At 42.5% G+C, this 12,422-nt stretch overlaps 1 protein-coding gene across 4 annotated transcripts in view; it reads left to right on the top strand.

The window, feature by feature from the left end:
* LOC135396547 (uncharacterized) overlaps positions 1-12,422 on the top strand; it is a 139,304-nt gene that overhangs the window by 110,005 nt on the left and 16,877 nt on the right. For all 4 annotated transcript variants that reach the window (XM_064627590.1, XM_064627589.1, XM_064627587.1 and 1 more), the window contains one exon: positions 4,279-4,694. In XM_064627590.1, the coding sequence (XP_064483660.1) occupies positions 4,279-4,694 (416 nt within the window). The remainder of the gene's footprint in view (positions 1-4,278; positions 4,695-12,422) is intronic.

The raw sequence follows: 12,422 nt of genomic DNA, 5'->3' as shown, positions 1-12,422 counted from the left end.
GGCAGCTGGCGTGTGAGGCCGCTGGGTATCACCAGCATGCCAGTGACGGCTTGCCGTAAACTGTGCACAGCCCATTCCTTCGTCACTTGCAGGAAGCCTGGCCTCCTCTTGCAACATGTCGCACGTTACGACGGGTTTACTGTCACGCTTTTCTTGTGGAAATGCCATGAACTAACCTTTAATTGCTGAGTAACGTCCAGTCTTCGGTGAATCCGCGGTGCATCCCGCTGCAGCTGAAGGTCGCTTCACCTTGTTTACTTCATTGTCTGACGAGGCGTTCAGAAACGGCAAATTCTCATTCTGCAGCGCAGTTGTTGCTCACTTCGGGAAACAGTATCGCACATCGCTTGAATGACGCCGGGTAGACACGACACGTTTTAACCATGGCGGAGAACGGAAGAAGGAACTTTCGTTTTGACTGCTTTTATTGCTGCTGTTTGTCACATGTTCAACTCTATCTCACCTCCTTCCCTCTCCCTCCCTCCAAGTGAGGAAGCGAGTGCGCATTACCAGCGACTTGGCCGCAAAGCAACGTGGTTACATAGATCCCGATTATAAGTCGACCCCCCCTACTTTGGATCGTCGATTTTAGAAAAAAGGGGTCGACTTACATTCGAGTAAATACGGTATATGTTGGAAATATATGAGGCGAATGGCAAAACTACTCCTAAAATTTACGTCGAACCATTAGAAACTAGTGAAAAATGCAGTGGCGGTGGGATGTCTAACGGCTTCATTGGGAAAATCTTGTGTTCACAAAATGGGGTCTAGTTTCGCTCTCCAAGTGGGGGCTTAGATCAGCGGGTTTTCCTCAGCAGTTCATCAAGTTGACAGCGCGATGCATCTTAAAGGTCCGAATTTAGAAAAAAGGTGAAAGGGAAAGAACCAGGTCAGAAGACAGATACAAGTTATCGTACGTCCACGTTGTATACTGTACGTCCACGGAATGTCACATCGGTTGAAGTTTGGTGCAAAACAACAAATAAAACTAGTGTTCAGAGCAGAACCAAAATTAAGAGCTCTCGTCAAACGAATCAGTGTGCCTCAGAGGAAAAGTTGTCATATGCATCATGTGAATAAATGCTGTGAATATGCCACTGGAGTTGCATATAAGTTTTGCATGACATGCGGGAGTAAGTACATCGGCCAAACTGGCCGATGTATTAACACACGTTTAAAGGAGCATCAAAGAGGATTAGCAGGCAGTCTCCCCCTAATATTAAAACAATATGTTTCAATATATGGCTGTAAATCCCTTTTTGAGGATTGTGAAATCCTGCATGTGTCACCTGATGTCATAAAAAGAGAACTTGTTGAAGCCACAGTGATTAACGGTTCAAATCAATGTATCAATACGGAATCTGTGTGTGAATCTGCCAGGCGGTATCCGTGAAGGCATTTTGCCGATGATGTCCACATCGATAAACACATCTGTGCACGTTGAATGTAATGTAGTGAAGTCACGTTTTTTTCTCACTGAGTGTACACGAAAACAACGTTTGGTTGGTATTTTTAAAATTTTGAAAATACAACAGCAAACTACATTTGCTTTGAAGTGCTTTGGATATTTTTTTGAGTGGCGTCCGACTTTATGTATGCAGACGACACGGTGCGATGCCGCGTGCAGTGGTTCGAGGGTGTCACCTCGAACTGAATACCTGAACAGACGAGATAAAACCGAAGCAAAGTGCAAAAATGCATCACATATGACATGACAGTATGTACTTACGGCCGTAACAGTTAAGGCAGTAAGTGCATACTGTCATTAACTTCTTCCCAGATGGTCGGCAATTCGGCCTTTGCGACAAAACTGAGATGGAAGAGCAACGGCGTTTCCGCAAGACAGTTTACGTCATTCCATCGAAACTGCCCAAGCCTCGTCACCAAGCGCTATATAAGCCGGATTTTCCACATTTAATTCAATTCAAAATAAAATGTTTTTTACCCAAAGTAATGTTGTCATCTTTTTTTGTGTGTGTGTGTGTTTTTCTGGCATTTTTGCACTTTGCTTCGCTTTTTGTCTTGTCTGTACAAGTGTTAAGTTCGTATAGTGACACCCTCGAACCACTGCCCGCGGCATCGCACCGTGTCGTCTGCATCCAAAAAGCCGGACGCCACTCAAAAAATATCCAAACCACTTCAAAGCACATGTAGTTTGCTATTGTATTTTCAAAATAGCAACAAAACGTTGTCTTCGTGTACTCTCAGTAAGAAAAAAACGTGACTTCACTACATTACATTCAACGTTCACAGACTTGTTTATCGATGTGGACATCATCGACAAAATGCCTTCACGGATACCATCTGGCAGCTTCCCAGACCTTAAGGCCGTATCTAACTTACGGCCATTTCTTAATGCTGCAACTTTAAAGGCTGTATATGTGCCCATCTGACAGAGGTATAAACCGAACTTCTGAAGAGTTGCTATTGTTCTTAAAAAAAAGTCGAATAGTAATTAGTATCCTGTCTCAAATGCATTATGTTGTACTTCAATATCACGTGATGTCTGTTTACCAATCCGAGGATGACTCCAACTTTGTCCTCCAACGTTGAGAGTCTCAACCTTTCAGTTTCTATTGGTTTTGTTAATTAATTGAGTAATTGGTGCGAAAAGTATGAAGAACTGAGAGGTGATGATGACTTGTGTGTGTGACTGATCAAACAGCAAAGTTCTTTATGATGGTATCTTGAAACAAATTGGTTATATTTCACTTTACAGTTCCTTTAAATGGCTTTTTGAAAGCTGAAAGCAAGTTCAAGACTGCTTTCCAGTTACATCTATACGTAAAGAACATAACATACAACAGTAATATTTCTGTGTGTGTGTGTCATAGATCTATATATCTGCATATTGTAAATATTTGTTTATTAATCAGCATCGATGTTGGATTGTCATGCATGTTGGTTCATTAAATGAATTATGGCTTTCAACTTGCAACTCATCACTGCTCTTTAATATGTGAGATGTAATCATGACTGTCACACCCATCTGATGCACCATGCAGCACAATACTTGAAACACTGTCCTGTACTGGTTTATTTATGTACCCTCTTCCACACAAGGAAGTGAAAGTCATATAAAATACCACCACTGTGCCCAGAAGAAGAACTGTCTTAGTTGGAAATATTGGAGGCTCTGGTCCTGATCACCTCCTTTAACACCATTGTGTCTGAATTACCACTGTAAATTTGATGTCTTAAGATTACTAAATTGCCTGCAGTTTCCTTCATCGGAGCCAATTATTCATTCCCCTTTGAAAGCAGAGCAAATGCCTCTATGGGTTGGCAAGATTGGCTTAATGATACAGTTCTTGAACCTAAAGGTAGGATATAAGCGAGATGATGACGAGATGTCTCAAGGACGGTCATCATCTCTATACAGTTCTTGTTTGTTAGGAATGTGGTAGGCTAATTTAAGGCTAGATTATTAGATAAGATCAAAATGGTCCCGACTGGAAATGTTCTTTTCCTGAGTGGTAGGAAGAGTTGTGTGGGAACTTGCTTTGAATGAGATGCACCATACAGGGGGGAAGAAACTATGGAATTGGCAGTAATGTGGCTGCCATAAGGGCTGCATGCTCTATACTGGCTAATAAAGTGAAAACAAGTCACTGTTATGGGAGGCACAAAAAAATATTATTCCAGTAAAACCTGCATATAATGATAACATTGAATACTACTCCCATGTGATGGCATCATTGTCGTGCAAGGAATATTGCTGCAAAAGGATGAGCTAAAACTGCACAATGGCACAAAACACACATGAAGAGCTGAGTTCAAAATTGAGCTGCAGGTCATTTTTTGCCAAAATTGAGATAGGTGGTTAAAAGATGGCACCAGTGGCTGGGCTAGTGATTCTGAAGGCCGGAGAGCATACGTCCAGCAGGAATTATGGCACAAACAGTAAAGTATGCGGGAAAATGAGCTAGGTTGTGCGAGCTTATTTGTCTTGATTTCTCGACGCCAAGGAGTATGACTTATCTCTTTTTGGAAGTCTACTCTTCATATGATGTACATTCCCCCACAGGAGAATGCACATGCTCTGAAAGAGAAAATCATGCCAAAAGTACAGTTTAACGATATCATGGCAAAAGCGACTATAATGGCTAACTTGACTTACAAAGCTGCTTGCGGGGTTGTCATCTTGCACAATGAAATTAAGGCTACCTATGTTATGCTCCTATCTATGAGGAGGTTCCTGTGTGATGAGTTGACTTATGAAATTGCTTATGGCCAACAAAATGCATGAAATTAAAAGAACGTCTCACTTGTTTGCAGATGGTGCGTATCTTAAGGAAGGCAGAAGTCAAGTTTCAGAATGAAGTGAAAAGGCAAGGCATCAAACTAAGGACAAATTTCAAGAACGTTCCTCCCAAAAGGGAAAGTATAAAATCTCGTAAGGTAGTCTCAGAAGTCAAGGAAGCAAGAGAGCTCTCTGCGTCAGGTTGTGCATCTTCTAATACTGCACAAGTGTCAAACTGCCAGGAGAAGGTGTTACCAGATGTTTGCAAAAAAAAGAATGGAGAACCTACCAGCAAAGAACCAAACCAAGCAAGAAAAGAAGAGGCAAGAAGCGTGCAGCTGAACGAAACAAACTCTAAAGAGTCTAGTGCAGCAAATGCCTTACTGCAGGGGGGGAAACAATGTGCCTTCTGCGGCAGAAGCGATGGCTTGAAGCTCAAGAGATGTGCACTGTAAGTGCTATATCAACTCACTTTTCTCAGTATTAGCAGTCTAGTGGCTGGAGTAGGTGATCCAACTGCATGCATGGCATGTTGATGATACTCTCCGGAGGAGAGGGGTGGTTTCTTGCGGAACACAAATTCTGCTTGGCATGTGCTCTTTTGTCCTAATAGATGTTTCAGAAGGGAAAATGCAAATGGTGGACTATAATTGTGGTCTTGCATTTCTTTGTGAACAAGATTCCAGGAAATATCTACACCTATTTTGAGGATTAAGATGGGCAGAAGTTGTGGGTGGAAAGTTTAATGAATCCATAGGATTCCAAGCGTGATGCCACTGGTGCAGAGGATGAAGTAGGTGACAATAATGACTTAATGGAGTATGGTGTTACCAGGGTACCACACTATTTATTTGTTTGTTACGCATACATAAAGTGCAATTTGGGGACACTACATGACAGAGGTGCAGAAAGGTTGGTTTTTAACTCTTTCCTTACCGTGGCCATAGAGCATCGATCACCAGTGATCGACGGTTTGCGAACCACACTATGGGGCCACATATGGACAAGTGGTGACATTTGGTGGACACTACAGCAGTGATGGAACTGCTGCGCCATTTGCGCCAAAGTGCGCCATTTGGGATTGCCTGCGCCACCCTGTGCCGAAAAAGCAATTTTCCCTAATTCTGCGCCACAGCTGCGCCGAACAAAGATGCCCCGGTTCGGACGCATGAAAACGAAACAAAAACCGCGAGCGATGCTCCCGCGCCCTGTCTATTCTCGTGATGCCTCTGGACAGCAAAGCCGAGTCAAGCCGTGTCGTTTCGGCTGAGCCCGCCAAGTCGACGAAGATTCTTAAACTGCCGGGATGTCACTGCTGAACCGAATATTACGTTGTTGTACTTAAAAGAGAAGTTGTGAACAATAAAGCGCACTGTTAGTGCATCAAGTGTTTGCGTCCTGGACGAAAGGTGGCTGTACAAATTTACCGAACATGTGGGCACGCCACGTGCCTGCGATGGAATATTGGCTCGTTTGCATGGGAGTTGTTTTTAAACAACCGCGTTTTAACTAATTGTGGATGGGAATAACTGACGATGCTGATTCCGGAGTTGCCAGCGCCTGTACTATGGATCGCTCCACGCTTTCCGCTACTACGTAACATCGCGCGTGCTCGCAGAGTGTAGGCGCGTAAGGAGAGCGCGAGAAATTGAGCTTTCAGGACTTAAACCGTACGTGCCGATAATTGTTCCCAGATGTCCTGAACCCCGATATTCGCCATAAAGTGGAGAGTATGCATTGCAAACACGACGTATTGAGGTGGGACGCAGTGGGATACATACGGCGGAGGTGCGCCATTCTGTGAAATTCTGCGCCAAATGCAGCTTTTTTGTGCGCCAGCGCCAGCGCCCGTGGGCTCTGAGGCAGTTCCATCACTGCTACAGACAATGCAGATTCAGTTTCGCTTTCGCTTTCAGCTTCTCCTCAGTTTATGAGACTGGCTCCGCAGCAACGAGGCACTGTCGAGATTTTATCTTGGACGTGTTGTCGTCTTTCCGGGCACAGCTCTGTCACTAGTGTGCAACACTCGCATTCGAAGCGTATGTGGGGTCGATTAGTTTATTATATAGAACACAAATAACGACTCTGAACATATTGGATAACCTGATTTTTGTCCTGAATATAAGGACATGTAAAACTTGCACTATCCTTCTTGCCTCAAAACCAACCCGGAGAAATGGAAAAGCGGTGAAATAGCAAAATGTGGTACGAGGACAGAAAAGCTGAGCATGAAACAAATGTTTTCTGTAATTTCTGTTTTACTCCTTCAAGGAACTCATCAATGGCATGTACGGCATGAGTGGCTACCTTATTTTCCACAACTGAGAAACTTCTTGACCTGGAGTATTGATATCCGCAGATATTACTTCAGACAAAATTTGCCACATTTCATGTATTTTGGAATTGCTAGGTTGATATTTTTCTTCGAGATACAGGTTTATCTTCCCGAGTTTTTTGTTGTTTGCACCAATTTTCTTGTGTTCCAAAATTAATTTTGGAAATACATGGATAGCTTCTTTTCTAAAACCTATATCATTGGATAGGGCGCTCAATTAGGTAGAGTTTCCTCTACAGCAACCTATTCTAATGTGATAATGACAGCCACAAAAACTGTGTTTGTGGAATCGCCCGAAAATTTTTATTTTGGCGGCTGTAAGGAAAGAGTAAGGCACATAGCACAGAATTGAGCAAACTCAAATACGCACAGTAAAACAAGTTTAGGATACTGAAGCAAGAGAACATGCTCTGAATTCTGCTGCATGTATATGCTACACTGGAAAAATGATGTATGATGAAAAGTTCACATGATGTGAGGAGCATGGAGACACAGACCTTTTTGAGGATCTGTGTGTCTTTGCCTCTAAGCTTTTGACTTGTCATCATGCTTCAGTACCATTTTGCATCGTCTCCTCGGGAAGATTATTCTACTCAGGTATGCAATGGGGGAAGAATGACTAGAAAATGATAATGAGCAATAGTAAGGGCATTTAATCTTCAGTGGAAAATATAAATGGGGAGGAAGGTGTGATGCATGGAGTAAGACATGGATAAGACTGGATAAGTGATATACTAACAGTTTGCATTGTCGATAAATTGTGCAGATGTATCCAGTTCTTCAGACTTGATACACTGGTATGATATGAGTAATGAGAAAAAATTAATGTGGTTGTATTCGCTGGTACACGCTGTAATTTTTTAATGAGGTAATCCTAGTATGGATTCCTAATGGATGAAGTTTATTCCTGTATTGGGTTATTCCTGTTCCAAGGTGCAGTTCTTTTTTCTGCACTGTGCTACATCACTGACAGAGGAAATTTTCAAAACATTATTGAGATGAAAAAGTAAAGAATGAAATGTTGAGCTAACTTTTTTTTGTACGCTTGCTGCACCCTGCAATTGGCTGCTGATAATAGTAGTCGCACATTATCTATATATGCCCTGTCAACCAGTGCCAACACAGAACACTTACACATTAATTTATTGCAGTGTCGGGAAGGAAGGTAATTCAAAGTATCCTTTCATTAGGAGCCACAATTTGGCAAGTTCAAACCTTACCAAATGTCATTAATGTTTCATGTTATGTGTACACTATATTTTTAAAGCTGTATTACCCAGCGAATGGGGACTAATATTTTGCATCATCAGAATGACATAGGTTGTCGAACATTGGTCCTTGTACTTGCTTGCACTTGTACATTGGTACTTGCGGATAAGGATAATGAATTCCAGATAACTGAGACAAAAGCCAGGTAGCACGTTCATTTGGTATGTAGACATCGAGTTATGTGTGCACATGTATGTTTGGTTTATCTGCACACACACTGTATTGCACGCTCACAACTGCTCCAAGGTACACGTGACCCTTCGACATGCCATATTTATTTGCATATTTTGTGCCAATGCATAATTTGTGCATCCCTAGTTTAGCACAAAAAATGACAAGAAAACAAAAAAATCGCGTAACTTGCCCACCCGCGTTTTCGCGTGTGGATATGTGGCACGCGTGTCTCAATGACCGTGGTGATTGCTTTTCGTAACGCCGTCAGTGCTACTGAAGTTATTGCGGGGCTTTTGTTTGGTTTGTGCGCACTTTCGGGTGATGGTCCACTGACGCGATGGACGATACTGTCAATCGAACTACAAAAAATGGAAAGAAATGCTGGACAAACCTTATCTATCTATCTATCTTATCTATCTATCTAACCTTGTGTAGCTATCACAAACCTTACAGCACAACATGACAAAGTTGGCGAACATGGCATGCTTACGGTTGTCAAGTGCGACTAGCAGCGTTTTCAAGCCGCGTCACGATGTATTGCATTGGTATATGAGCGGTAGAGGGCCAGTATTTTGCATCCCGACCGTTGACAGCTGCGCAGTATTTGGGTACTTCTTTCGCGCTTGCACAATGCAGTAATAATGTCAAAATGGGCTCTACTGAGAGCCTATATGACCGCTATACTAAAATTTTGAAATTTTGTGTCATTTGAATATTGTAACGAATGTTCCCGTGCAATTTGTGCACCCACAACGTTTCCAACTTTTTTGGGAGATAAAGTGCAAAACTATGGCAAACTATGGCAGTGGACAAACAGCACACGGTTGGGCTGTCAGGCAATTTCTGGAGATCCACAAATTTTACTGTAGAACAAAACAAAGTCCCCACTCCTGGCAGTCCAATGCATAAAAGCCTCTAGCTGTAGCACCTCAGCGCGTTCTTGTTGGACTTAGACGGCGATGGAACCCAGGCTTAACGCTTGAAAACCTAAGTCCATCTGTAACAATAGGCAATTTAATTTGCTTTTGAACAGTGCTAAGGCCTAAGGTTATTTACTGTACTGGCTCATCTGTGTCCACTATCCTCAGGCAATGTAGGTACTATATTATCCAAATCCAGCAAAGGGCAAACTATATGTATTGGTCATGTATTCATATGCCTGTGGTGTGTGCTGCCAAACATGGCAAAACAAGTAGTTTGGTGCACATAATGTTCACAATAGTTGTGAGCTGTGAACTGTGTTGAATGGCTGTGGGGAACTTCTGCTATAAGAGCAGGTTAAGCAGTGATCCAGCTCGAGCTCCTGAGAAACTACAAGGACATAATTGTGAAGAATAAGATAGAGAGTGTGTCGACGAAGGCGAAAGTTTAAATGGAGGGTAGTGTCTCAGCAACCTATCCAAAGGCTGCCCTTTTGTACTTCCAAAAAGAAAGGTTGTAAGGAAAAGGAAGCTGTAATGGAAGCTTTTCCTTTAAAGGAAAGGAGGACATTAGCATTTTAATATTTCGCCCTCGATCCTCTGTCATCCTTTTGTGTTTCCCTGCACACATTATTTCGAACTTCGTCAGTATTGAGGTACCATAACACTTGATGCAGCGAAGAAAGTCACAACCCCCATTCTATTTTGTAGTTACAGTTTCTAGTTTGTAGTACCAGTCATGACAACATACCTCAAATTAGTGATATCCTGAGATGTCTGTTGTCATGCTATGCTTTTACAATTCGATCTCATTAAATAAATAATTCTGGGTCCAAATAGCATGACTTTGCTTGCATTTGCAATCTGCAGGGAAGGACAGTTGTTAACAAACCAATAAAGTAATGCCACAGGAACTGCGCACAATCATTAACTGTGCAACGGAATGAAATGTTAAGGCTCCATAGCTAATGCAAGGAGGCCAAAGTGTGCTGACAAATGCAAGTTCAAAGTTTTCTTAGACTTGTGAAACTTTTCTTGACAGCAATCGGATGGAACTTAATTATGACTTCAGAAAGACAGGCTTTTAAGACTATTTGTAACTCCATTACTAGCTTGTCATGAGCAGTACAGGCCACGTGCCTCAACATGTATATCCACATTGTAACTTCTGTACGCGTAACTTTTTTGGCATTACTAACTTCCCTATGTGCTTGTGTAGTTGTTAATTCTATGTTGGTCTGCATAGTTCCTTTCCAGTTTCTTTATCTACTATACACCCATGGTTCATCTAATTTCTGCATATGTACTCATATACGGGGTGTCCCAGAAAATGTGTCATTGAATTATAATAAAAACTACACCACCTGAAATCATGTGCAGTGAACAGCATTTGTTCTTACTAGGTTTTTGCCACTTCCTGATCTGAAAGTCATCTAACTTAAGTTTTCTTATGTCAATTTTTACGAACTGAACTAAAAAATTTGCCAAGTAAAGGTAGCTTTTTCACCCCATCAATGTGAAGTGTTGGCCGAATTTACTCAAGTATATGGTAATTGACACACATATTTAGGAGCTATCCCATTGGAAAAAAAGAGCCGAACATCATGTGTTTCGGAGTGCCCGCCCGGAGTGCTAGCACTAAACTTTTTGCACACCCTTGTTGTCAGTGCAACGAAAGGGGGTTGCTACTCAGCCCATACAGGGATAGTAGATAAAGTGACAGTTCTTGAAATTAGAAGAGGGAAGGCATGATCCCAGTGGAAGTCGGATGCGATATGCCATGCCTGTCTTATCTCTTCCTACAATCCCTGCGTGGCCTGGGTTTAGCGCAAAATGTCATCGAGCGCTAGACTCTATCTGGGCACTCCGAAACGCATGATGTTGGGCTATTTTTTCCAATGGTATAGCTCCTCAATATCCGTGTAAATTATCTCGAAAGCTTCTCAATGACAAGTGAACAATGATTGTGAACCTGTGAGCATCCCTTGCCTCGTGCCCCCTCTCTGTGACACATGTAATTTTCCCTTCATTGACTGGAGATCTAAAGTCCAGTACTCTGGTGCTATGAGCAGTGCAGTGTTGCAATGTTGCAATCCTAAAATGCAATGATGACAGATAGATGCTTGCTTCAGTGTTTCCTGTCTTGCAATTTTGTGGTGCTGTGGCTATGTTTTTTGCAAGTTTTGCTTGTTCTCTTAGTTTTTCCCACAGTGCCATGTAAGCATGTGCGTTTCAGTTACTTTTCAGCAGGGTGTCAAATCGAACCCGAACCGAAAAACCGTACCCGAACCGTTATTTTTGCCAGAACTGAACCTGAACCTGAACCAAAATTTTCATGACACTGTTGAACCCGAACCGGAGCAGAACCGGAAAAAATAATAGCGGTAACCGGTTTGCAACAAAACAGTTCGAATATTAAAGAAGTCCGAAGCCTCAAGTGCCTCACAATATGCGAACGAGGACACATTGTTCTCCATATCATGGATTTTGCAAATTTTCACCTAGCAGTCAAATGAGGACACAGCGCCTTTTTTAACATGTTGAAGCGCATTGTCCTTGGGAGCGCGGCGGCAAGCGCCCCCACTCGCACGCTGCGGCGTCTGCTCTTCAAAGAGGAAGCGCCACATGGACGAATGAAGCAGGAATAGAGTAGGCCAGTTGTGTAGCTCTATAGGACGAATATGTGATTAAGCAACCGCCCAAAATTTTCCTTCACACGTGAGCAGTAAAAGTTAAACAAGTCAGGAATATGGGAAGTGGAGAAGGACCGCACACAGAATGGTGCCTGTTTGATTGGTCGTGGTTTGAAAAGTAAATGTAGTTCTGCTTACTCGTAGTGCAATTGTGTCATGACACGTTGCCTTTGTGTTGTGGATTAACTGGTACACTGCTGTGAGCTCGGATAGAGCAAGGCTGGAAGACTTATTTTCGACATGATTCAGTACGATTGCAGATCGGTTCACGCTGCGAATTCAATGTGCCGGCAAGTACCGCCGTCTATGTAAAATACTGTCCATCTTATTAGGCTTCCTTTAAGTGTATCTTGCTGGCACTGTGTGTGTGAAAAAAAAAGAGATTTTGGGAACAGAAAATATCAGGACTACACTGCTCCATCAGCGTGGATGCTATTTGCAAGTGTTCATCCATTTCTCCTTTCTCTCGCTAAAGGGAGTACCTGACCACTAAAAACGTCAATGAGACAACAGCAGTAAGCTATTAGCCACATGTATCCTGATGAAAGCAGTTCTATGGGAGATATAAAATGGAAGCATTGAACCGGTTCGATTTTTGGCTTGCCCAAACTGAACCGGAATGAAATCCAAACAGTGCGAACCCGAACCCGAACCGAACCCATATTTTTGTGGTTCGACACCCTGCTTTTCAGTTCACATTCTCGGTTCTTCGGAGCCTTTTCATTTATTGCGAGAATGGCTCACTGAGAACAAGTGGAAAGTGCTGACGGCCATGCTCATCCAAAGAT

The sequence above is a fragment of the Ornithodoros turicata genome, chromosome 6, assembly GCF_037126465.1.
Source record: "Ornithodoros turicata isolate Travis chromosome 6, ASM3712646v1, whole genome shotgun sequence".
NCBI classification, from domain to species: domain Eukaryota; kingdom Metazoa; phylum Arthropoda; class Arachnida; order Ixodida; family Argasidae; genus Ornithodoros; species Ornithodoros turicata.
This window is presented reverse-complemented; position numbering and strand designations above follow the sequence as displayed.